At 39.2% G+C, this 27,877-nt stretch overlaps 1 protein-coding gene across 4 annotated transcripts; it reads right to left on the reverse strand.

Moving 5' to 3' along the window:
* Window positions 1-3,382: 3,382 nt before the first annotated feature.
* LOC104456213 (something about silencing protein 10) lies at window positions 3,383-27,722 on the reverse strand. 4 transcript variants are annotated; one of them, XM_039300391.1, is made up of 18 exons: window positions 27,592-27,722; window positions 26,506-26,632; window positions 26,155-26,292; window positions 25,940-26,031; window positions 25,425-25,488; window positions 24,177-24,310; window positions 23,846-23,992; window positions 23,577-23,716; window positions 22,102-22,189; window positions 21,507-21,731; window positions 20,520-20,699; window positions 20,390-20,443; window positions 20,145-20,284; window positions 19,931-20,072; window positions 18,877-19,130; window positions 18,030-18,090; window positions 17,863-17,931; window positions 17,224-17,774 (listed from the first exon to the last, which is right to left on the reverse strand). In XM_039300391.1, exons 3-18 carry the CDS (start codon window positions 26,258-26,260, stop codon window positions 17,643-17,645), a joined length of 2,028 nt encoding a protein of 675 aa, XP_039156325.1. In that variant the 5' UTR covers window positions 26,261-26,292; window positions 26,506-26,632; window positions 27,592-27,722; the 3' UTR covers window positions 17,224-17,642. The 4 variants fall into 4 exon arrangements, with proteins under 4 accessions (XP_039156326.1, XP_039156325.1, XP_039156327.1 ...); XM_039300392.1 differs by lacking the exons at window positions 17,224-17,774; window positions 17,863-17,931; window positions 27,592-27,722 and adding exons at window positions 3,383-3,640; window positions 3,729-3,796 and having other exon boundaries at window positions 26,506-26,682; XM_039300393.1 differs by lacking the exon at window positions 27,592-27,722 and having other exon boundaries at window positions 21,507-21,686; window positions 26,506-26,680.
* Window positions 27,723-27,877: the final 155 nt, after the last annotated feature.

Consider the following 27,877-nt stretch of genomic DNA (forward strand, 5'->3'; position numbering starts at 1 on the left):
TACTTTTACAAACCTCCTAACCAAAACAAAAATAAGCAAGTTACAGGCACGATCGGCTGGCTTTGACTTCCATCATAATGTTCAGAACTTTTGGCTATGGAATAACATGTCAGTAACACATCGTTGCTTGTGATATGTTATAATCTTAAGATGCAAATCAAAACTGAAAACTTAAGCTGATGCGTTTTTCTTTAGATAATTAGCCAAATCTCCGTATCTAATTTGCCATCTTCTTTTATCTCCTAAAATTCAGAGGATGGCTACACAAACCCGAACTCCCCGCCTTCATCTACTCGAAAAGGTGCAGAGAAGTCGGCAAATCGCCCCAACATCCGAACACGTGAATACAAATGTTATAACCCCAAGCATGCAAGTCAAATCCATCCTTCCCTCTGCTCTCAATTTATCAAACACCTCCCTGAACTCCGCTCTCATATCCGCCTTCCTAAGTGCGACAAGCAGATCATTGCCTGCGACCGTGCTCCGGACTGAAACCGCCCCCTTCGAACCATCCAAAAGCTTATAGAAAATCGACAGCGCCAAACCTACCTGCCCTTCCTGACGAGCGCGGCAAGCACCAAAGTATACATAAGGGAATTTAGCCTCATGCCTAGCTTTTCCATGTGAATGTCAAAAGGAGTAATGGGTTTATAACAAACAATTCTTTTGAAAAAAAAAAAAAAAAAAAAAAGACTATTGAGTACTTTAGACATGGATCCCATCTTCAAGACTTCCTAGATTCGCTAGCGGGAAAATGGCCGGTGGCCATTTTTTTTGGTGAGCCTTTGGCTCTTGGAGAATAAAAGAGGCAGCACTAACTAATCTCCTGTTGGGGGCTTGTGGTGTAATGGTCATGAAGGACCACTTTATCGTCATCACGCCCAAGATCTCCCGTTAAATCACCTTCATTGCACAAAAGAAAAATATCCAAAGTCTTACATATCAGATTAATAATTATAATGATTTAAAATTTAAAATATCATCCATGTGCCAAAAAAATCGACATAATTAAAAAAGTAACAACAATGAGAAATTCACCATAATCACATTCAGTGACCAAAACATAGCTCGAACAAAACGAAAACCGAAAGCAACCACTCCCGATGTATTGATGCCCATGGTCGACCCTTGCCTTGGCTAGGATCTGGTGACAGTGGCATCATCGTTACTAAGAGAGACTTGACCTCGCCGACCCTCACCTCTAGCTGGTGCCGATCGACTAGAGGAATTTCAAATCTAAACTGATGAAACACAATCGTGATCTAGGGGGAAAATTGCCCAAAAAGTCCTAAACCTATTACACTTCTGAATTCAATTTTAAATTTTACAATTTTATCAATTGAATCTTAAACCTTTACACATTTTGCTAATTGTGTTCATCCGACTAATTTTGACCAGAAGATACTTACATGGTTTGCTCAGCGTTTTAATAATGTTTTCCTAATTTTTTCAAATTTTTCAAATTTTTTCAAATTTTTTATGCTTTTCTTTTTTCTTTTTATTATTATTTTTTTTAGAGAGAAGGCCGGCCAAGGTAGCCACCCTCGCTAGCCTAAGGCGATCACCGAACGCCCTTGCAAGTGAAAGCGAGGGCATGCAAGCCCTCGTTGGCAAAAGGGAGGCGTGTGAGCCCTCACCTAAAGCCCACCAAGGCCACAACACCCTCACCGAGATCCGGCCGGTGAGGCTCCAAGCGAGATCACCGCCCTCGTTGGTTCGAGACGAGGGCGAGGACTCGCTCGCCCTCACTTTCGTCAAAGAGGCCAACGAGGGTTAGTTGGCTACCCTCGTTGGCCTTCTTTGCAAACCTGGAAAAAAAAAGCATAAAAATTCAACATTAAATATTATTACAAAATTACCAAGTTAGAACGACCATTCACATCAGCAATTTATGGCCAAAATTTACTAGATTGGCTCAATTAATAAAATGTAAAAATGTTTACGACTTAATTGACAAAATTGGACGGTTTATGACTAAATTAGAAAAGGTGTGATAGGTTTATGATTTTTTGAACAATTTTTCCTGATCTGGGTCTATGGATAGATGCATTCTTTACTGGTATTTATAGTGTAATGTATGAATAGTAAAAAACAAAAAAAGGAAAGGGCAGTAAGGATGGTGGTGACTCTACTGCTCCTCCAAGGTTTACTCCACCACGAAGCGGCGCACGGATGTTCCCTGGGTACCAAAAGAAAAAGGAAAAAATTATGGTATCAATTGTGATCTCTAATTGATTCAATCAATCAATCCAAATCCAATCCTAGATTGTATCTTCGATATCAAATCATATCTCCGACATATATTAGTGCGTATAAAGAGAAGAAAACTCTCTCTCACATACAATTTACCAGAAGGCCCGCAACCCTCGAATAAAATATGTTTTCCTTTGGTCTCTTCTTGTGCTGTATGATTCTCCTCTCCTCTCTCTTGTCTACGACCAGCTATGGATTTTCCGTTTTTCTATATGTAATATGAGTGGAGAGAAGTTACGGGAATTATGACAAGTGGGCATGGATTGATCGAAAATTAGGAAGGATGAATGCTTCAGCGTTTTCGTTTCTGCCACCTGAGGTTTATCCAGAAACTCGGTCATCATCTACATCGAAACACAATCATCAGATTACTCCGTTCTTATCTTGGTAGGAAACTAAAAGGATAGGAGCCCCCCACCTCCTGAAATGCGATCTTCGAACTAACACTGCCGCTTGATTATTAGCCCAGATGCACCGGATGGTTTCGCACGGTTCAGGCACATAAAATTTGACGAGGCTCATCTCTAAGAAACCAGGAATATTGGATATTTTCGTTCTTGAATGAGACTAATATGATACTAGTAGTTCTTTCTTCTTTCTTCTCGGAGCCCTGTGGTTTACTCCTTCAAAATAGCTTCAAGGCTTGCTATAAATTCTCTCTTAAAAGGATCACCACACAAGACACCGCTTGCATATTTCTGATGTGAGCACTTCAACTGGAATGTGTCCTTGCGGCGGCCTCAGATCTGTGTCTTCGAAAGACGGCACCTCACGTTCTAAAAAGTATATTGCGAGTCGTGATCACATATTGGTACACAGTCCATCCTCAGCTCAAATTCTTTCCAAAATATTCAGTCCTACTAGCTGAAGAGAAAAACCCCTTTGGGCGGGGAGTTAACATACGGAATCGGCTCCCTAGAACGAAACGGAAGAAAAAAAAAACAAATGGATGAAGTCACAATCTTTAATAACCAAATTCCGACAAGGTTTCTTGCGAATAATACAAGGCCTTCCACATGGAAAGCAATCTCTACTCAAGCGAAACTCCAGTCTTCCGATACTAACAAAAATGGCCTGCCACTTATGGACAATACGTATCTGCCAGGGCTCCTAAGTCGTCCCCTTACATCCCCTTTAGACTCCAACCGATGCTTGTGCAACTGTAGAAGCTAGACTATGTTATACTCATGTCACCCAAATCACCGCAGGTTGCTCCACGGTCCGCACGACAGATTTCCATACAAAGTAGTAGCATTTAGCTCTTGAATCTTATGCTTCGACTGATTCCTGCATTAATACCAGATGCTTCCCCACCATAAGGTCCGGTAGACTTCCTGATCTCCCGAACTTGCCCTTTTCGTCGGACAACTGCCTTCTCATGCTTACTCTGCACGCGAAATGAACATAAATAATTTCAGGCAATATTGAAAGTCAACGTGAAAATACACATCAACAATCCGATTCTCTCGACTCACCCGGTACTTCTTCCTTGGATTTTCGTTTGTTTCTTCCGATTACGGGTCAATCCTCTATTTTTCTCCATCTAAAGCATTTGCAAAGCAAAAGTTAAATCTTTGACTATGGCAACGAGTAGCTAAGACCATTAACGGAACTGACTAGAACCCTTGCATGCAGGCTTACCTGATGAGTGATGTGGCGCTTTCCATCGACTGTTTCAGGCAAGGATGGAATTGCCGGATCCCTGTAGGCGCATCAAAGTCAACCACAAATTGAATACATTCTGAGAGCAATTTTACCATGACATGACACTAAATATTTCCATTGAGATTTCATGTGTCACAAAAACAAAAGAAAAGTCGTGCATTTTGAAAGCTATAGGTCCTTGATTTTGATGCATGGCTACCTCTCTCACGTCTTTTCTTTAATCTTCATTTAATTTCTACTTTTTAATTTGATCCAGAATGCTATTAACCCTCCTCAAAAGTTCTCTTTCCTTTACCTGCTAAGTCCATAGGATAAAGTAGCAAAAAGATTGATATAACTTCTTATTTCATGATACCAAATAAAACACGTAGAAATGTAAGTTCTAGTTTTAGCTTAATCCATTAACCCTCTTAAAGGTTCGATATCCTTTAAAAAGAAAGAAATGATTTGTTTATACAGAGACACATTATACACTTGCACCATGTTATTTTGCGCTTTGTACTCGGTAATAAAAATTTGTCTTCATTCCAAAAGATTGTTCAATGTTAAATAGGTACAAAAATTTGTACTCGGTAAGAAAAAATTTCAAGACATGGAAGGAAAAAGAAAACAAATCTTAAATAGGTACAGTCATGAAGCGCATACATGACTTGAGAAATTTCTAGGATCTCCCTGTTCTATACCCAGCATGTAACTATCAATTTACTTTTCCAAGCATAAGCTGTAATTGATTGATGAAAATCGGTGCCTAATATCACTCTTCTGGGACTAGGTTGAGATTAAGATGGAAAATATGGGACGAGCAACAGAAAACAGACCTTGTATACATCTCTGCTTTGGCGGCGAGTTTTGCAGCTTGTTGCTGCTTCACTTGCTTATAAAACTCATCGGCTGACTCTTCAGATTCACTTTCCTCACATCCATTAGCCTCAAGATTCCCATCTTTGTCACTGAGATCATCCTCTGACTTAACTCCAGCTCCAGCCAATACTTGAAGCTCATGTTTCCTCCGCCTTTCTCCAATATCATCCCTCCTTGGCAAATCATCATCACCCGATATGACCTTCCAGGAGCAAGATGAAAAGCTTCTCATTCATAGTATTCATTTCAGGATTAATCTGATAATGTCACTTAGAGCTTCCTTTGAATCCTTCCAGAACTAACATGATACTATCACTTGATTTGTTTTAAAGAAAATAGTGGAAATTCAGCGCAAGTCCAAACCATAAAAAGATCGTACATAGGTCAACTTATAACCCTACGTAATTTAAAAATCATCTACATGGAAGGTATATCAATCTATCATCTTCCATCGATCATATCCAACAATCAACAAAGAGTTAGGACAGAGGGAGGTATGAGACAACATCGAAATCTGAATACAATCACGAGAATACAAAACAGTTCCTCAAAAACTTCAAGGGACAGGAAAGTTGAATATCTATTTCCCAACTATCCTATGACCTGAAAATAAGTAAAGACAAAGTGTTAACATGTGTTAGCCATGTACCTTAAGTGTAGCCCATGATGATGTCTTTTCTTTTTTGCAATGTTTTAGGAATATTACTAACATGGTTAGTTCCATCTATACTAGAATATCCTAACAGTTCCGTCCATTCTAGGGCAGCAACTAATTCCTGAATCATCAGAAACATCTTATTAAAACATTGTTCAAGGACTGCACCAAATGGAAATTTACTTTCATTTGGAATTTTTAACCTATATATTGCCCTTGGTAGGAAGTAGTCTAGTCGTTGCAACCACATTTTGATCAAACACATAACCTCTTGCACTTAAAGGAAAAAATTGAACATATCATGCCAAGATCCAAACCTTCTGTCTCTTGTTTTCAACCCACAGAAGATTGGATAGTTTAGTTAATTCCAATGATCCTGCATGCCCTTCATCAACCCATGACAAGATGCTACATCTTCTGTAGCATGATAATCGAAATCTGCATAGGTCTCTAGCTGCTTGTAGAAGAAGGAACTTAAGTAACTGCCTTAAGTTAAAACAAAGAGCAGGTGTGGGCAATTAAAGCAGTACCATTCACTGGTTTCGAATGTTTTTGGTTTTCTCCCCTTTTGAATCATTTGAACTAAAAACATTCCCGTGCCTCAATTTTTCCTCAAGGGCAGCCCTCACCTTTAACATCCTCAAGCTTGGCACCCCAAATCGTTCCCTCTGCCAAATTTTGCGATAATCAAATACAAGAATACTTAAGCTATTTTATGCAGCTAGGTGAGAGAGGAACTGACATTTCTGGTGCTTTCAATTGAGTCAGACTCACCTGAGATTTATGTTTCTTTCCATTATTATCATCATCCTGAATGGGTTCATTAGGCTGCAAAACCAACGTTCATGCTCGTACCAAAGAGAAAAGGAGGCATATATACAATCTTGATTAAGGTGATACATACATTTTTTGCTTCTTGAACTTGAACATCAATAGGTGGTAGAATGGACTCGTCACCTTCATCAAATTCGTCAGATTGCAATAAATTTTCATCACTCGCCAACTTTTTGGCATTTCATATGGAGTACTTTGGCATCTCCACACACTTGTATGCCTTTCTTTCCCAAGTTGGGAGGGGAGGTTATAAACTGGATTGGTTTTTCCATACATATAGAGGAAAGCTGACGTAGGACCGCTGGCCACCGCACGACCGCCGCACGAACGCTGCACGATAGCTGCACGACCACCGCACGACCGACTTAGAAAATTAAATTGGGCTGACGTGGAGCCAACCAAGGAATTCACATAGTAATAACCTAGAACGATAAACCAAAGGCAAGCACAATTTTGTCAAAAAAGATGACATGAAAAGGTAGAGAGCTTCAATGCAACTGTTCATAAATACAGTCCTCAAATTTAATGATGAGCAAGACATGTGTATAGATGTATATACATGGGAACATGACCCAAGCTGTCAAGAACATGACCCAAGGAGAGATGAGATGAAAGAAACCTGCAATGCCGCTTGAAGAACTCCTTTATGAGATTGGAGAAATTGGGGATCATTTCATCACCAGTGAAAGCAAGACTGAATTCTTTTCCTAATGGCACAAGCAAACGACCGCAATTGTCCCGTGGGGAATTCACATCTCATGATTTTGCTCCTCTTGACATTGATATCGAGAAGGGATTTGACCTAACTGTTTCCCAGGGGGAATCCACATCTCGTACCGAGAACTCCTTGGGTCATGTTCATGATAGCTTGGGTCATGTTCATGATAGCTTGGGTCATGTTCTTGACAGATTGGCTAACATGACAGATTCGTTGTTGGGTCTAAACATTAAAGAAGCCGTTTCTCTTGCTAGTTACATAACATTAACCAGCAATGTCGTCGTGTTTCTTTATGTGCTGGGCTTCTTAGCTGCTCTTGGAGGGAAATTATTCTATAGACCCAGAATGGGAGCGATTGGATCAATGGCCACCATCCTAGCCTTTCTGATTAATATAGCCATGCGGGTCATCTACAAAATTTAATGACATTCGTATGCCTTTCTTTCCCAAGTTGGGAGGGTAGGTTATAAACTGGATTGGTTTTTCTATACAGATAGAGGAAAGCTGACATAGGATCGCCAGCCGCCGCACGACCGCCGCACGAATGCTGCACAATAGCTGCACGACCACCGCACGACTGACTTAGAAAATTAAATTGGGCTGACTTGGAGCCAACCAAGGAATTCACATAGTAATAAACCTAGAACGATAAACCAAAGGCAAGCACAATTTTGTCATAAAAGATGACATGAAAAGGCAGAGAGCTTCAATGCAACTGTTCATAAATACAGTCCTCAAATTTAATGATGAGCAAGACATGTGTATAGATGTATATACAGGAGAACATGACCCAAGCTGTCAAGAACATGACCTGAGGAGAGATGAGATGAAAGAAACCTGCAATGCCGCTTGAAGAACTCCTTTATGAGATTGGAGAAATTGGGGATCATTTCATCACCAGTGAAAGCAAGACTGAATTCTTTTCCTAATGGCACAAGCAGACGACCACAATTGTCCCGTGGGGAATTCACATCTCATGGTTTTGCTCCTCTTGACATTGATATCGAGAAGGGATTTGACCTAACTTTTTCCCAGGGGGAATCCACATCTCGTACCGAGAACTCCTTGGGTCATGTTCATGATAGCTTGGGTCATGTTCTTGACAGATTGGCTGACATGATAGATTCATTGTTGGGTCTAAACATTCAAGGAGCCGTTTCTCTTGCTAGTTACATAACATTAACCAGCAATGTCGTCATGTTTCTTTATGTGCTGGGCTTCTTAGCTACTCTTGGAGGGAAATTATTCTGTAGACCCAGAATGGGAGCAATTGGATCAATGGCCACCATCCTAGCCTTTCTGATTAATATAGCCATGCTGGTCATCTACAAAATTTAATGACATTCGTATGCCTTTCTTTCCCAAGTTGGGAGGGGAGGTTATAAACTGGATTGGTTTTTCTATACAGATAGAGGAAAGCTGACATAGGATCGCCAGCCACCGCACGACCGCCGCACGAATGTTGCACGATAGCCGCATGACCACCGCACGACCACCGCACGACCGACTTAGAAAATTAAATTGGGCTGACGTGGAGCCAACCAAGGAATTCACATAGTAATAACCTAGAACGATAAACCAAAGGCAAGCACAATTTTGTCAGAAAAGATGACATGAAAAAGCAGAGAGCTTCAATGCAACTGTTCATAAATACAATCCTCAAATTTAATGATGAGCAAGACATGTGTATAGATGTATATACAGGAGAACATGACCCAAGTTGTCAAGAACATGACCCAAGTTGTCAAGAACATGACCCAAGGAGAGATGAGATGAAAGAAACCCGCAATGCCGCTTGAAGAACTCCTTTCTGAGATTGGAGAAATTGGGGATCATTTCATCACCAGTGAAAGCAAGACTGAATTCTTTTCCTAATGGCACAAGCAGACAACCGCAATTGTCCCGTGGGGAATTCACATCTCATGGTTTTGCTCCTCTTGACATTGATATTGAGAAGGGATTTGACCTAACTGTTTCCCAGGGGGAATCCACATCTCGTACCGAGAACTCCTTGGGTCATGCTCATGACAGCTTGGGTCATGTTCTTGACAGATTGGCTGACATGACAGATTCATTGTTGGGTCTAAACATTCAAGGATCTGTTTCTCTTGCTAGTTACATAACATTAACCAGCAACGTCATCGTGTTTCTTTATGTGCTAGGCTTCTTAGCTGCTCTTGGAGGGAAATTATTCTGTAGACCCAGAGTGGGAGCGATTGGATCAATGGCCACCATCCTAGCCTTTCTGATTAATATAGCCATGCTGGTCATCTACAGAATTTAATGACATTCGTATGCCTTTCTTTCCCAAGTTGGGAGAGGAGGTTATAAACTGGATTGGTTTTTCTATATTGATAGAGGAAAGCTGATGTAACCAACTCCTAAGTATTTCTCCTGGGTTGGTTTTTCTATACAGAAAAAAGTTGGCAATAGGCTGCTAATATTTCTCTTGTATATACATGTCTTGCTCGTCATTAAATTTGAGGACTGTATTTATGAATAGTTGCAGTGCTTCTTCTGAAGCTCTCTGCTTTTTCATGTCATATTTCCTGACAGAATTGTGCCTGCCTTTGGTTTATCGTTCTAGGTTGCTAATGTGTGAATTCCTTGGTTGGCTCCACGTTGGCCCAATTTACTTTTCTAACTACAGTTGGTGGTGTTATGGTTAATCACTCCTGCATACAAGGCGTTTTTATCTCGTAGAATTCTCTCTTGGACCTCTCAACTATCCACACCGTGTAGGTTTATTTATAGTTCTGCCACTTGGATAGTTGATAGGACCACAAATTAGATAAAGATAAAAAATTCTACCGGATAAAAGCGCCTTCTATGCGATAACGATTAACCAGAATGTCGCTTGTAGTCCACGTAAAAGCATAATAGCTGATCATCGAAAGAAAATTTAAATAGAAACCCAAAAATTATTTTATCACAGTATGATGTGGTGCGGCTACACTGGAATGATGGGTCAACTGGACTTCTGGTTGTGGTGCAGTATGATGTTGATAAAACGAACCAGAGTTACTATGAGGAATCAAAACTAAACTGCCCGACAATAGGAGGGAATCATGAAGGGCTCGTGCCTCTTCGCTAGCTTTTATTTGTTTCTTACTAAGACGACCTACATAATTATTTTCTTGAAACTTATCTTTTGCATTGTTGGTAGTTTGTCAGGTACAGAGGGACCTAATCATGATGTTCAATGGTCGTATTCTGGTTCAGAATTTGCCGATGTTTATGGATGTAACCTTCACTGTTTCAAATTAGTCTCATCGCATATATTGCATGTGAATGTGATGGAAAACATCCATATCCTCAATTAATTTATATCTTCAAGGATATCTGCTAGTGTTGTTCAGCTTTTGGAACTTTGAAATGATTGTTCTAACTCTTTAGCAGTTCATTTGAGTTGTAGAAAGTATCAGGCCGCGTGATCTCAGTTAGATGTATGGTCTGTGTTAAAATATGAGGATGCTCAAAGACGTATTCACCTAGAAAAAATATTAAAAAGAGGGAAGTCAGCATTCACTGGTGGAAAAGGAGAGTTCGATGGTTGAATTTATCATCTTAATTACATGAGATTCTAAATCCAGTTTAATTAGAAAGTAGGCGAGTTATAATATCTCTCAATCTTTGTGTGATGGTGCAGAAGTTTCTTGTAGTGACACTTCGTTAGCTACATTAGGTCTGTAGGCTCCCTTACTTCTCAGGCATTACTGAAGCTGTATCCTTGCAAGCGATAGCTTTCATTTTGACTTTTCCGTGATCTATTCTATTCAGTATTCAGGCCTGCTGAGCCTGCCATTTTTTACGAGAAGTGCAACCTCCTCTTTGAGCTTGGAACAGGCCCTTATAATACCGTCAGACGGAATCCGAAGGGGAACTGCATCCTCGTAATCTGGTTTTTCCATTTTGGTCAAATGACTTTTATTTATAATTTGTCCTTTCCATTGGTTTTTTGTGTTTGTTGGGGGCATGGGAAAGGTGGTGCGGTGACTTTTCATTCTGCAATTTCTTCTAAATTTTTCAGAACTTTTTATAATTTTTGTATTTTCTTGTTTTATTTTCTTTCTTTTTCTTTTTCCAATTGTGGGCCGGTGAAGGCCACCGTAGTTGGGGAAAAAAGAAAGAAAATAAAAGAAAATAAAGAATAAAAAATTATTAAAAAATCAGAAAATTAAAATCAAATTTAAAAATATCTATGTCAACGCCAGTCGTGTTACATAAATAAAATGTTCTGATCAAAATTAACGAGTTAAACTACATATGCAAATTGTCAGAATGTTTACGATTAAGTTGATGAAATTAAAAAGGTTTTGGATTATATTGGTCGTAACATGAAAACTTTAGAAAAAATTTTATAATTGTCCCGTCAAAATCTCATATTGACAATACTCCTCTTCGAAATTCCAATCCTTGCACGATTGATTTTACGGCACAAGCATCACCGATCAACTATATATACTAATACAAACTTTTGGACAGCTTAACATAATGGACGACCTAGAGAAAATTTTCATAAACTCTTTTTGTGTATTGTGAATCATATAAAAACTATAGCGAAAGTGAAATCATATACTGGAGACCCCATAAACATCTAATAGATAATCTAAGGGAAATAGTCAAGAAAAAAGAAGTAAGTCATGTATTACACCAAATTGGCCCAACCAATTTGGTGGGATATGAAGTGGGGGCTGCAAAATAAGAACCAAATATGTTTGATGCAACCGTGATTTTGTTGTATCTGTGATGTGAAATATTATACATATGTTTTGTGATTTTCAGTTGAAAGCCATGATATCTCAAAATAAGGTGAAGCAACTTCTTGAGGAGAAGTATAGTGCAAGTGCCAAAACTTAGCACGAAGAGACACTTTTAAGTGCCAAAAATTAGAAATGTGACACTTAAATATAGAAATTGGAATAAAATGGATCACTTAAGTGCCACTCCGGCGAAAATCTGGCCAAAATGCTAACGTGGCAATTTTCCGGCGAAATAAGTGTATAAAACGGCATCGTTTTGCACACTAATGTGGCTAAACAATACAAAAACAACGTCGTTTTTGTACTGACGTGATAAAAATAATATAAAAAATAATTAAATTAAATTTAAAACTAAATTTATGTAAAACATTTTAAAATAAATATACAAATATTAAAAAAATTAAAAATAAATAAATAAATAATTTTTTTTTTTAAAAGGGAAGGGGCGGGAGGGTGAGCCCTCGCCGCCGCCGGCCCTTCCCAGCAGTGAGGGCTCAGCCCTCAACCGACCTCTTCCCACCTTTTTTTTGGTAAATTTATTTATTTATTTATTTATTTATTTATTTATTTATTTATTTTTATGTTTTTATTTTAAAATGTTTTAAATAAATTTAGTTTTAAATTTAATTTAATTAATTTTTATATTATTTTTTACCACGTCAGCACCAAAACGACGTTGTTTTTGTATTGTTTATTTGGAGATGTGTGGATCCGTGATCCTTAGATCATTAAGATTTGCTTGATTTTTTTCTCCCAACGTCACGAACTGAAAAAAGAAAGACATTAAGAAACACATATTTGTACAAATCCTTTATTCTAAAGAAAGAAAAAGGGAGAAATAAACACATATCAGCAGAGGTAATTTTATAGAGGAGGATTAAAACCATGGCCATCAGAAACCAGCGAGACGGCCAGCACTCTGAGCCCACCCAGTTTTAAGCAGCAGAACCATTTGCCACCAAGATAAGAATGCCGCCACCAAAAGCAGATAAGAATGCTACGATGTAAACAGACACAAGGAGATAAAACAGCGAGTCCTTAGCTGGGAAGAACGGTGCTCTTTTCGTAATCCATAAGAGAACAAGTACTTTGAAGATCATGACGAGGTGGTCAAATATGTTGGCCAAACTCCAGCTCAACTCTCCAGCTCTCTTCGCGAGCATGATGATAGGAACATAGATCTTCCAATCTTGGCACACCCTGAACACGAACTGAGCAACCTCCCGTTTGGATATTACTGTCTTCATCACCAACATTAGGGAAGAATTCATGGAAGCGTCGATTCTTCCTCATCAACCTTGTTATTCCGTTTGGATATTACTGACATGACCAACATTAGGGAAGAATTCATGAGAAGCATTGTTTCTTCCTCATCATCCTTATTCTTCCTCTTGTCACTAGTACCATCTCGATGTTCCTCGGAGGCTTTCTTTGATCGGAGGTCTCCTCTCAACGAGAGAAGGCCCACCATCCGTGAGAGACCGGAATGTGATGCCACAAAAATTACTTGGCCTAATTATATGTAGTTAAATTCACAAAAAGCCTGACAAAAGGCAGATGTTTCTGTAGGAGGCAAAGTATCTCAAACCCTTTAGTCTTCTAGAAAGAAGTTCCGAAAAATATTCCAATTGTAAATGAGATACAAATGAAGGAGAGAATGCCCTATATATACAAGTACAAGGCTAACTGTAGCCGTAGATCTCTTCTTGATATAATGGTAGAGATTGCATCTCCCTAACCACCATCTACCTACATTTGTTACATATGTGTACAATTACCATATTGTCCACCCCTAAAAGTATCCAAGAACACTAGAGAAAACCTTAAGTCTTTGAGAGATAGGTTAAGGGTCACTTGGTTATGAATCAGTCATAACAATCATTCAAAAAGCCTCTAGATCATGTCAATTCATCGAGCCATGACATGACGCTCAATGTTTCTGGGTTGGGATAGTAACAAGGGGATGATTTTAGAATTTTAGGCTGCATTTTTACTTTGGTCATGATACTAGTGAAGGATAACACATTGTAACAAATGTGTTACAATGACATGACGCTCCATGTTTACTTTCCGTCTACTTTCACACTTTTTTTTAATCAAGTTATATGACTTTTTAATTTGTCTAATTAGGTCCTACTTTTACAAATCTTCTAATCAAAACAAAAATAAGCATGTCACAGGCACGTTCAGCTGGATTTGACTTGCATCATAATGTTCAAAACTTTTGGCTATGGAATACCATGTCAATAACACATTGTTGGGCTTGTGATATGTTATAATCTTAAGAGGCAAATAAAAACTGAAAATTTAAGCTGATGCGTTTTTCTATAGATAATTAGTCATAGTCTTTGGATCTAATTTGCCATCTTCTTTTACCTCCTAAAATTGAGAGGATGGCAAACAAAGCCGAACTCCTCGCCTTCATCTCCTCGAAAAGGTGCAGAGATGTAGGCAAATCGCCCCAACACCCGAATGCGCGAGTACAAATGTTATAACCCCAAGCATCCAACTCAAACCCATCCTTCCCTCTCAATTTGTCAAACGCCTCCCTGAACTCCTCTCTCATATCCGCCTTCCTAAGTGCGACTAGCAGCTCATTGGACGCGACCGTGCTCGGGACTGAAACCGCCCCGTTCGAACCGTCCAAAAAGCTTATAGAAAATCGACAGCGCCAGACCTACCTGGCCCTTGCTGACGGGGCCGGCGAGCACCAAATATACACCGAGCTCTTCCATGCGTATATCAAAAGGAGTAAGGAGTAATGGGTTCATAAGAAACAATTCTTTTGGAAAAAAGATATTAAGTGCTTCCAAACATGGATAGATTCACCTTAAAATTTCAGATCTAAACTGATGAAACACGATGATCTGGGGAAAATTTGTTCAAAAAGTCCTAAACTCATTATACTTTTGCAAATTCAATCATAATTTTTTTTAATTTTGTCAATCGAGTCTAAAACCTTTACACTTTTTGTTAATTGAGTCAATTCAACCAATTTTTGTTGGAAATTACTTACTTGAATGGCTAGTATGACGTAGCAATTTTTAAAAATATTTTATTAAATTTTTGAATTTTATTTTTATTTTTTTTTCAAGGGTTTGGAGAGAAGGCTAGCAAGGGTGGCTAGTCCACCCTCGATAGCCCTAGGCGAGGGCCATGATGCCTCGCCAAATCTGGCCAGGCAAGGGCTTGGTGGCCCTTGCTAACCCCAGGCGAGGGCTTTGAGTGAGGATGCCGCCCTCGTCGGTTTGGGCGAGGGCTCACACACCCTTGCTTTTGTCAACGAGGGCGTCATGGCCCTCGCTAGTGCCCTCGCCCAAAGCTGGCGAGAGTTGGTCGACCTCACCTGTGGCTGGCGAGGGTCAGACAACCACCCTTGCCGGCCTTCTCTCCAAACCTTTCAAAAAAAAAAAAACAAAACAAAAACAAAAACAAACATAAAATCAAAAAATTATTAAAATATCATTAAATATTATTTAAAATTGTCACATTAGCACCAGCCGTCTATGTCAGTAATTTTCGGCCAAAATTGTTCAAATTGATTTCATTGGTAAAAGATGAAAATATTTAGAATTCAATTGACAAAATTAAAAAGTTTAAAACTAAATTAGAAAAAGTGCAATAATTTTAAGACTTTTTGGATAATTTTCCCTAATCTTAGCCTATAGATAGATGCATTCTTTACAAGTATTTATAGTGTAATGTATGAACAGTAAAAAAGGAAGGAAAAAATATGGTATCAATTGTGATCTCTAATTGAGTCAATCAATCGATCCAAATCCAATCCTAGAATGTATGTCTGATGTCAAATCATATCTCCGATGAAATCATATCTCCAACACATATTAGTGCGTATAAAGAGAAGAAAACTTTATCTCTCTCATACAATTTACCATAAGATTCGCAAGCCTCGAAGAAAATATGTTCTCCTTTGATCTCTTCTTGTGTTGTATGATTCTCTCCTCTTCTCTCTCTCTCTTGTCTACGACCAGTTATGGATTTTCCGTATTTCTGTGTATGATATGAGTGGAGAGAAGTTACGGGAATTATGGCAAGTGGGCATGGATTGATCGAAAATTAGGAAGGATGAATGCTGCTGCGTTTTCGTTTCTGCCACCTGAGGTTTATCCAGAAACTCGGTCATCATCTACATCGAAACGCAACCATCAGTTTACTCCGTTCTTATCTTGGTAGGAAACTAAAAGGATAGGAGCCCCCCTCATCCTGAAATGCGATCTTCGAATGTACACTGCCCCCTGATCATTAGCCCAGATGCACCGGTTGGTTTCGCACGGTTCAGACACAAATTTAACGAGGCTCATCTCTAAAAAACCAGGAATATCGGATATTTTTGTTTGTGAATGAAGGCTAATATAATAGGGGTGATCGGTTCCCGGTTCGGTCCGGTTCCAAGGAGGAACTGGGAACCGGACCGGAGAATTGGTTCCTAATTGGTCTTAGGACCGAGAATCGGACCCGACCATCGGTTCCGGTCCGGTCCGGTCCAAAAGAATTGACACTTTATTTTTTCACTAAAGAATGACGATTCACTAAAGAATAATCATGCTCCGGACCGATCAATCAAATTCGGTTTTCGAGCAATTTAATAAAACTACTCACACATGTTTCCATGTGCAAAATATTCAAATTTCACTTGTGTGAATATCAATAATAGTTTATGTGTTTCATGCTTAATTTTAAGCATAAAACCCATGAACAACGTGATTAAAGGTTGTGCTTGGCTTAGGTTTTATAGACAATCTCTCTTCTATACTTTGAATGTTTAGTCAATATGAAACTTTTTAAGGCTTGAAGTGCCTTATCATTTGCAAGTGAGGGGAGCAAGAGAGAGTGTGAGCATGAGGAGAGTTTTTTCTATAAATAAAGAGTAACAACAAGAGTTTTGGTGGTCTCTTGGCCACATAAGAGTATGTTACCTAAATTGCAATTTCAATTGCAATAAGTTTCATATATAATATTAATATATTATATGTGTTTATATATTATATGAATATAAATTATATATAAAAAATTTAGTCCAGTCCAGTCGGTCCGGTCGGTCCGGTTCCCACATTGGAACCGGGAACCGGACCGCCGACCATGGGAACTGCCCAAAACCGGCCGGTCCGGTCCAGTTTGGTCTGGTTCCGGTTTGAGCGGTTTCCGTTGCACACCCCTATAATATATATGCCTGTAGTTCCCTCTTTGTTCTTCTCGGAACCCTGTGGTTTACTCTTTCAAAATAGCTTCAAGGCTTGCTAGAAATTCTCTTAAAAAGGATCACCACACCAGACATAGCTTGCATATTTCTGATGTGGGCACTTCACCTGGAATGTGTCCTTCCGGCCTGAGATCAGAATCTTCTAAAGACAGGCACCTCAGGTTCTAAAAGTATACTGCGACTCGTGATCACATATTGGAACACAGTCCAATCCTCAGCTCAAATTCATTCAACAATATTCAGTCCTACTAGCTGAAGAGAAAAACCCCTTGGGCGGGGAGTTAAAACTGAACATACGGAATCGGCTCCTTACAAAGAAATAGGAAAAAAGAGAGGATGAAGTCACAATCTTTGAAGCCCAAAAAAAGTTACAATCTTTAATAACCAAATTCCAACAAGATTTCTTGCTAATAATACAAGGCCTTCCACATGGAAAGCAATCTCTACTCAAGTGAAACTCCAGTCTTCCAATACTAACAAAAATGGCCTGCCACTGATGGGCAATACGTATCTGCCAGGGCTCCTAACTCGTCCCCTTACATCCCCGTTAGACTCCAACTGATGCTTGTGCAACTGTAGAAGCTCGACTATGTATATATACTCCTGTCACCCAAATCACCGGCAGGTTGCTCCAAGGTCCGCACGACAGATTTTCATCCAAAGTAGTAGCATTTAGCTCTTGAATCTTATGCTTCGACTGATTCCTGCATTAATACCAGATGCTTCCCCACCATAAGGTCCGGATGGCTTCCTGATTTCCCGAACTTGCCCTTTTCGTCGGACCACTGCCTTCTCATGCTTACTCTGCACGCAAGATGAACATAAATAATTTCAGGCAATATTGAAAGTTGACGTGAGAATATACATCAACAATCTGATTCTCTTGACTCACCCGGTACTTCTTCCTTGGATTTTTCGTTTGTTTCTTCCGATTACGGGTCAATCCTCTATTTTTCTCCATCTAAAGCATTTGCACAGCAAAAGTTAAATCTTTGACTATGGCAACGGGTAGCTAAGACCATTAACAGAACTGACCAGAACCATTGCACGCAGGCTCACCTGATAAGTGATGTGGCGCTTTCCATCAACTGTCTCAGGCAAAGATGGAATTGCCAGATCCCTGTAGGCGCATCAAAGTCAACCACAAATTGAATACATTCTGAGAGCAATTTTACCATGAAATGGCACTAAATATTTCCATTGAGATTTCATGTGTCACAAAAACAAAAGAAAACTCATGCATTTTGAAAGCCATAGGTCCTTGATTTTGATGCATTACTAGCTTTCTCACGTCTTTTCTTTAATCTTCATTTAATTTCTACTTTTTAATTAGATCCAGAATGCCATTCACCCTCCTCAAAAGTTCTCTTCCCTTTTCCTGCTAAGTCCATAGGATAAAGTAGCAAAAAGATTGATATAACATCTTTCTTATTTCATAATAGCAAAAAAAACTCGTAGAAATTTAAGTTCAAGTTTTAGCTCAATCCAACTCCTAATAAAGGTTCAATATCCTTTGAAAAGAAAGAAATGATTTGTTTATACAAAGACACATTATACATTTGCACCACGTTATTTTGCGCTTTGTACCTGGTAATTAAAATTTGTCTTCATTCCAAAAGATTATTCAATGTTAAGACTTTTCCTTGTAAATGAAGGTCTCAACCCTTGATATCAAATGTCTAAGAAAAATTTTCAAGAAATGGAGGAAAAAAGAAAACAAATCTTAAATAGGTACAGTCATGGAGCTCATAAATGACTGGAGAAATTTCTAGGATCTCCTTGTTCTATACCCAGCATGTAACTATTAATTTCACTCGTTGGTGTCAATTAGGCGGTCTGTGGACTTTTGTGGCTCTCCACATTAAGATTAAGAAGGAAAATATGGGATGAGCAACAGAAAACAGACCTTGTATACATCTCTGCTTTGGTGGCGAGTTTTGCAGCTCGTTGCTGCTTCACTTGCTTATAAAACTCATCGGCTGACTCTTCAGATTCACTTTCCTCAGAGTCAGCACCTCCATTAGCCTCAAGATTCCCATCTTCGTCACCGAGATCATCCTCTGACTTAACTCCAGCTCCAGCCAATACTTGAAGCTCATGTTTCCTCCGCCTTTCTCCAATATCATCCCTCCTTGGCAAATCATCATCACCCGATATGACCTTCCAGGAGCAAGATGAAAAGCTTGTCATTCATAATATTCATTTCAGGATTAATATGGTAATGTCACTTAGAGCTTCCTTTGAATCCTTCCATAACTAATACGATACTATCACTTGATTTGTTTAAAAATTTAGTAGAAATTCAGCGCGAGTCCAATCCATAAAAAATTGTACTTAAGTCAACTTATAACCCTAGGTAATTTAACAATCATCTAAATGGAAGGTATATCAATCTATCATCTTTCATCTATCATATCCAACAATCAAAAAAGAGCTAGGACAGAGAGAGGTACGAGACAACATCAAAATCTGAATACAATCACGAGAATAAAAAAGAGTTCCTCCAAAACTTCAAGGGACAGGAAAGTAGAATATTTTTTTCCCAATATTTAGGTATTTCACTTGACGTAATCCATACAGGATTATTGTATGACATGAAAATAAGTAAAAACAAAGTGTTAACATGTGTTAGCCATATACCCTAATTGTAGCCCATGATGATTTCTTTTCTTTTTTGCAATGTTTTAGGTATATTACTGGCATGGTTAGTTCCATCTATACTAGATTATCCTAACAGTCTCATCCATTCTAGAGCAACTAATTCCTGAATCATCAGAAACATCTTATAGGAACATTGTTGAAGGACTGCACCAACTGGAAATTTACTCTCATTTTGAATTTTTAACCCATATATCCCCTTGGTAAAAGGTAGTCTAGTTGTTGCAAACACAGTTTGATCAATCACATAACCTCTTGCACTTAAAGAAAAAAATTAAACATAATCATGCCAAGATCCAAACCTTCTGTCTCTTGTTTTCAACCTGCAGAAGATTGGAGAGTTTAGTTAATTCTAATGATCCTGCATGCCCATTCATCAACCCATGACGAGATGCTACATCTTCAGTAGCATGATCATCGAAATCTGCATAGGTCTCTAGCTGCCTGTTGAAGAATGAACCTAAGTAAACGCCTTGAATTAAAACAAAGAGCAGGTGTGGGCAATTAAAGCAGTACCTGTTCACTGGTTTCGATGTTTTTTGGTTTTTCTCCCCTTTTGAAGCATTTGAACTAAAAACATTCTTGTGCCTCAATTTTTCCTCAAGGGCAGCCCTCACATTTAACATCTTCAAGCTTTGCACCCCAAATTGTTCCTTCTGCCAAATTTTGCGATATCAAATACAAGAATACTTAAACTATTTTATGCAGCTAGGAGAGAGAGGAACTGACATTTCTGGCACTGTCAATTGAGCCAGACTCACCTGAGGTTTATGTTTCTCTCCATTATTCTCATTGTCCTGAATGGGTTCATGAGGCTGCAAAACCAACGTTTATGTTCATACCAAAGACACAAGGAGGCAAATATACAATCTTGATTAAGGTGAAACATACATGTTTTGCCTCTTGATCTTGAACATCAATAGGCGGTGGAATGGACTCGTCATCTTCATCAGAATCATCAGATTGCAACAAATTTTCATCATTCACCAACTTTTCTGGCATTTTATCTGAAGTACTTTGTTTTAGAATCTCCTCGAGGTGAGATGGAAGGTTTTCATCAAGTTGTTTCATCTGCCAAAGGTAGTACGTCTAAGATTTGTGACAGTAGACAAAACCCCATGCAAAACAGTATAGCAATATGCTCACAAACATTGAGTGATTCAGTAGTACAGTCATACGCATGACTCAATGGAGGATTAAAAAAAAAAAAATCTTCGGGTGCTTGGATAGTCAGTCAACACTCAAGGAAACCAAAAGCTAACTGCAAAAGATGTTGATGAAAAAATATGCATGTGCACAATCCTGACAACCTTCCAGTCATCCCCTTCTACCCTCAGAATAGTATACCACACAAAGATTAGGAATTACAGAAGAAAGATCATGATTTCATAAGGATCAGGTGCCAGTTAAAGTCGATTCCAGCATAATGGATAGGGAGACACCACAAATAAATGGCTTACACAGCTCGACCAAATGGTTCATTAGTCCTCACTAAATGGAAATGTAAAATTCAATGGAATTTTAGTAAAGATGTTCAACTAGCAGCGTAGACTGAACCAAACAGCCATACTTACAAATAGAGACAACTACAACAACAATTAGCAAATCACTGAACATAAAGGGAAAAAAAGGGATAGGCTAAAAAGTATGTCCACACGCTCCTTGAGTAGCATATTACCCATAATCACTATGATGACAGGAGCAATGACACCGTTCAGTGTAGTGTGACTTTGCCTATAATGCCCAAGAGTGGTTTCTAACAGGAATTAACAAGTAGGCTGAAAGTTAACAACGATATTCATTGGCATGCCACGCAGCATGCATGTGCAGATTTATAGATAAAATCACTAACAGAAATTATATAGCTTCTTTAAATACCTTCTCCAATAAGCTTTTGATCTCCACAAGGCGAGCTATAACAGGATGATCACGAACTGGTTGTCCCTCAGACTTAAGGAGGAGATAAAAGGTAATTGCTTGGCAATAGGCCTGCAGCAGAACCTGCTTTACTTCCAAATAGCGTGATCCTCCTTTCATTGTACTTTCCCTCTTTTTAACCTTCATAGAATAAAAGACACATGCTGAACAACAAGAGAATATGACCTGCAAATTCCACATTCAACAGAAACCATAGACAGCAAGTAATAAAGAAACAACACTGTACAAGCCAAATGGACTTAAAACATTATTGTAATAAGCTCAAACAATAAAAAATATTAAAGACCCAGGACAAGAAAACTTCAAAGCGAGACACCAAAGCATTCTACCAAAAGCATAACAGAAAATATTGGATAGCTAAAATTCATCCCTTCAGTGAGATCCTTCCTAGGGGCCTTCAAAGCGATCTTTATAGAGATATAAATTTCTGCCAAGAAAACTAAAAAAAAAATGGTGACGAAATGATTCCATACTAGAGAGATTCAAAAAACAAGTCATCTGTTAGCACACGCCTCTTTAACAGCGGGATAAATACCTTGCTTAGAAGCGGATTGATTCTGCTTTCAAGCTCTTCAACTGCATCATTCAGCTCAGACAGCAGTCCCACCAATTCTGGAGCAGAACTGCAAGAAAAAAATTCTATTAAATCAAGAGGCAGGAACATAAGGTACATAGACTACATACATATTCCCTTTTCCTTGTAACTTAGAAATTCAATCAACGCAGGGTAACTTACTTCATACATATCCCTTATATTTCATTTGTTAACTTAAGAAGTAGGATTGGATGCAGAACTTCTGACGGAAAATACCATATCCCTTATATTTCATTTGTTAACTTAAGAAGTAGGATTGGATGCAGAACTTCTGACGGAAAATACCATATATTATGAGATCAAGTATGACTAGGTATAAAATCTTTGAATTAATGACTATATTACATATGAATTATTAATTTCTATGTAATCCATAACTCCAACCACTTCTTTATTTGCTTCTCTCATGGACAAGAATTTTTCTCATTTAACATTGTTCCAATTAATGCAAAATCTACCATGTCTCAACAATCCCACCTATTTCCTCTTATCAAGTGCGGTCGTCTCCATTAGCCTTTACCACGAAGATGTCTTGCTCATCTAGCTTGAAAATTTATTTTCCCAGCAAGGAGGTGGCTTATAAAAATTCTATGAAATCAAAAAGTGGAACGTCTTCTCTGAAAGACCACACTACAGGAGGAAAACATTGTGAGATATACAAGGAGAAATCTGCTGATTATCTTTCCCTTTTAATTCTCATCCAATGTTTGCTTTTATGAGTAAAATCCAGAGAATCAATTCATTGAATTGGTTTTATTTGTTTCTTCAAAACCACTGCCAAACAATCCTTAGGCTTTCTAGTAGGTTTTCTAATCAAGGAAGAAAAACATTGCTGGGTTCTACTTCTGAACATTTGGCTTGATTGGTTTATCCTGCCAGAAATTTCAGTGTATAGTTCTCATGAACCTGAAAGGACCGACAATCACCACTTGATGGATAGGAATAGCTAAGATACAGAGCGGAATCACAGACAACAAATTATCCAGTTTTATGCAAAAAGGATTATGTGAATTGCATAAGCTTCCACAGTCTAATTGCAGGAAGCACCATGAAGAATTATGAGAAAATATAGTGCAGCGCTTTAATGTACCTTGACCAATTACAAACATGCATTGGAAGCTATCTTCGGTGATCTTTTTTTGTCTTTCATAGATAAAAAGTTCAATCGTAGGGCACCGGGGGGGCGAAAACCCATATGCAAAAAGAGCCCAAAAAAAGTAAAGCCATATGCAAAACAGGTCATAATCTATATCAATTGTATGTTCACGGTCAATACATTGTGCCGGTCTATCAAATTTTCCCATACTGATCTTCCCAGAAAAAGATATTAAGCTCTTGCTACTTTCAGTTGAAATTCCATAACCAGCAACACATCAATCAAAGCAGCTTTAAGTTCACTTGAAGAGAGGAAATACCTATATACAACATCCATTTGCTCCTCCTTTGACAGTGCATTCAAATCTTTTTTTACCTCCTCAAAAGCTGTCACAATATCATCTCCAGTGCCTTCATGTACGCCAGATTCAAATTTACCTTTTCCTCCAACCATAATTTCCTGCAGAATCATGAATAACTTGCACTTGAAATAGCACTATTACTTCGAAACTCCACCTACTTCTATGGGGAAAACATTTCAGAACAACTTTAAAGCCACAAAGTTAACAAGGTTATCAGAAAACGCTACCCCTAAAGTTGGTTCCGCAGTGGCCTCATCTGGACTAATATCTTCAAGCCCAAAGTCCTCCATTGATAATGATTTTGCTTTCTCCCTCTGCAATCTTAACACCTCTGCCTCTTCCTCTGCTGGAATTTCCTCATCGCTAGAGGTTGCCTGTAGTTCGAATAAAGAATCACAGAATTTAAGCCCGCTCAAAAGCCAAATATGAAGGGTTCAGGTTCTTAAGAAAAATACTTTACAAGTGAAATCACAATCAGTTTGTAGTTTAACAGAGAACCCCTGTATCAACTTGATGAAGCGTAAAGAGGGATGAAGTCAGATTTCCAACTCAACGTACCTCATCAGCATTATAGTACTGTCTCTTACTTCTGCCCCAAACGGCCTTCTTGTCTTCATCTTCTTCCTCCCCATCATGCATTTCATCTTCCACCCCACCAATTTTCGCCCGCAAAAACTTTTGTTGTCTTGCAACTACAAACAACGCAAACAACTATATGGAAATTGAACTTTAAAAGTGGAAGTCAACATCACCAACAAAAACCAAGCATTTGGCCACTACATGAGGTCATTACACTTTTAAGAAGCAGTGAATGATCAATAGGGCAAAATGAACCAAGGCATGACGTACAAGATATTTTACTCTCTTCATTTGTCACAGGCTACGAAAAGGATGAAGAAGTAAAAAATTGAATGCAAGACTTCCTGAATTTGGTAAATTGATCATCACTAGGACAATCACCTTGCTCCTATCAAGCAATACACTGAATGGTTGCCCACTATTACAATAGGTCACCATAGGAGACATAATACATGTGGAGCTACCAGTTATGAACCAAAATGATTTCTCTTACAGATAACTGTAACCATTACCATCCATCTAATTATCATAAAAGAGGATAGATGTAGCGTCCCCAGCATGGCAGCACGTGAAATTGATAATAGAAGAGCATGCTGCTATTGGCTTCTTCACCTGTACATTCTACTATGGTAGGCTTGGCAGAATCAGAGGATGTTTTTCCTCTCCACACAAAATTAATGAGATCACGAAAAGATAGCAGAGCTCCCTAAAAACTTTTCAATATATCATATTCAAGTAAGATCAAATTCCATCACTTTTATTTGATGTTACAACATCACAAATTCACCTGAAAAGGTTTTACCGTTGAAATGACAAACAGGCAAACAAGAGTGTAACGCAAAGCAAACCAACTCTTGGAGACTGGTTAAAAAGTAAACAGCTATTTTTAGACTAATCTCATAAAAAACTAGCACCTAATTCCCATAAAACCAGACTCAACAAAAGTGAACATGCACTTAGACTGCAATTTCAGAGTTCTTCATCTATTAGCAGTTAACACATTTACTCTCAAGGACTTCATGGCCAACAAGACTTCCAGTTTTCTAAGCAGAATTATTGACTGCCGAGCTTAAGCCAACTTAACTTCAGATATTAGATGTTGAGCAGGTATGACAACTTACTCCAGAGAATTAGGAACTATTTGATGAATTGGCATGTAGAAAAGGACAACTTCAGTGGGCAGTAGTAGTAACTCAAGAAAAGCAAAATAACTTGAGACAATCTTACTTTTTGCAGCAAGCCCGGTCAATTGAGTGTCATCATCTTCATCCTCCTCTTCATCCTCTTCATCCTAATAGAAATTCCAAGACACCATATTCCATTAATTTCTCTTTCCAATAAACAAATATTGGGGATCAACCAATAATTTCAAAGCACCAATTTATAAATGACCAGTAGAAGTCCAGAATTTTAAAAGTACTAATCATTTAATAAGAAAATCAGAAAGGAAGTCTCTCATGCATGTTAATTTGACAACAATTCACCAGCTAATGTGAAAATGTAATTAAAAACCACAAAAGAAATGCCTTATGAAAGATCACATCACCACAAAAATATAACTTTCACAAGACAACACCAGCTTGATCCACACAAATATTCAAAAGCAATTCTCAGACAAACATTCATTTAATTATCACTAAATTCCTTGAAAACCTTCCCTCGTCAAACCAAATTCAACTCTGTCCCAACCCAAGTTGACTGGATGGACTATACCAAATCTGCATCAAAGGGAACTTAAGTACCTTAAAATCAAAGACAGGCTCTTCATTGTCATCATCTGACTCCCCAGCATCACTGTGAATGTTCAGTGGCACAACATCCCTTTGTTTGTGAACTATAAATAAAAACATCAATAAGAGAAACCATTTATAAAGCAGCAAACTTCACACCAGCATTTACACAAACAGAAAGCACGCAGCGCCAGTAAGCAGATACTCAGCCGAGGGACATAACTCACAGGCATCTATTTCGTCATCAATGTCTTCCGAGGCCGCGTCTTCATCGATAGCCCTCTTCTTAGAGCCCCTCTTCTCCCTTTTCTGACTCCCGGACCTCTTCCCCATGGTCCTTCTAGCTCAAGTCCTTCGAATTCTTACTGCAGCACAAACGAATAAAACGAAACTTTCAGTGGCAGACACAATAACAAATGATTGATAAAACAACGCAGAACTAGAACGAAATGTGAAATCTTCAGCATCTATCATGCATTCTCCTACCACTACAAGCATCAGAAACACGGCAGCGAAACTGAACCGACTCTAATTGAATGAAGGGGCCACGAAATTCAAGGAAAACGCGACGAACCCACCGTTTGGCGAAGAGAGAGCTGAGGAGGGCACGAAGAAAGATTCAGACTTTGATATCAGAGGAGGCACAATCCGCAAGAAGCCGAAGCTTATTCCCTGTCAATCTCCCACTTCTTCCTGCAGCTACAACTGCGACAGGGCAAAGCATGAAATATTTGTTTTTGTTATTCACTTCTATTCTTTTAGGGTTGGAAGGGAAGTGAAATAAGAGAAACTGTTGGCCTTTTGCCGCCTCCAAACATTGGGCCTAACTTACTAAATCAGGTTTAAAGCCCAGCCCAGCCCAAGAAAATTAGGCCCAATGTTTCAGGTTTAAAGCCCAGCCCATTCGTTGCCACGAATTACCACCACCCTTCAACTTCGACGGCTAAGAACCGGTCACGCAGAAGCACGGCGCGCACACAAAAACGTCGAAACAAGAACGTACAAAGCAAAAGGAGGCGGTAGGGATCTATCAAAACTCATCTGACAAACCACGAACCCGGAAACACATAGAGGACTAAGAACAAAAGCGTATATTTCAATCAGGCATTTCCCCAAACATGTGGAGGGCGTCGGCTAAAAGGGAGTTTTGAACTTATCCGAGACCCAAACTTAATCAAAATTAGCAATTAATGAACGAGCTAGGTTCAGCCTTGGCACAGGGACAACTAGTCTATGCGCAGTACAAACAAAAGGACAGCAAGCCTCGGGCACAGTAAAGACCTTGAACGTGCGTTTAGCTTAGGCATTTTATCGAACACTTAAGAGGCGCAAGAGAAACGGGGAGGACCGAGACCGAGCTCGAGTCGGGATTCAAAAACAATCAACACCCAAGACCTCGCAATCGCAGCATGCACATAGATAAGGCCGAAACTCGCACGAACCAGGACAACGGTGGCCCGGTCCGGCGAGCCCGAAACAAGGCACAGAGAAGACACAAAACAGGGCGGTCGGCCGAGGGTTCCTACCCGGCTCGCGGCGTCGGACGGGAGATGAGCTCGAAGATTAGGCTACATTGGTTCGCCTTGCGCACCTCCGAGCCGGAATCCTCAGAAAAAAAAAAAAAAAAAAAAAAAGAACTAGATCGAACCCCAAAGAAAACTCACCTGGAATTCGGTCGCCGCGGAAGAGGAGGCCGCGGGCTCGAGTGTGTCGGCTAGAGGTGGTCGACTTGCGACGGGGATGGTCGGATAACGCTCAGTCGAGAACGAAGCTGGGCTCCGTGTCTCGCTTTCTCTCCGTCCCTCCTGCTGGGAAAGAGAGGCGGGCGGCGGGCCGGGCCAAGGCCGGATCCGGCCCGACCCGACCCCTAAGCGCTTTTCTTTTTTCTTTTTCTTTTTCTTTTTTGTTTAAAAATAGGTGTCAACACACCATCATCTCATTCTCTTCTTC

The sequence above is a fragment of the Eucalyptus grandis genome, chromosome 8 (assembly GCF_016545825.1).
Source record: "Eucalyptus grandis isolate ANBG69807.140 chromosome 8, ASM1654582v1, whole genome shotgun sequence".
NCBI lineage: Eukaryota > Viridiplantae > Streptophyta > Magnoliopsida > Myrtales > Myrtaceae > Eucalyptus > Eucalyptus grandis.

Excerpts from the sequence above, each read along its gene's own strand:
- LOC104456213 (XM_039300391.1), bottom strand. The coding sequence starts at position 26,260 with ATGGGGAAGAGGTCCGGGAGTCAGAAAAGGGAGAAGAGGGGCTCTAAG. Across the intron at positions 23,717-23,845 it reads CTGCGGAACCAACTTTAGGG|GAAATTATGGTTGGAGGAAA; the intron begins GTAGCGTTTTCT and ends ATGATTCTGCAG. Across the intron at positions 18,091-18,876 it reads AAAGCAGAGATGTATACAAG|GGATCTGGCAATTCCATCTT; the intron begins GTCTGTTTTCTG and ends ATGCGCCTACAG.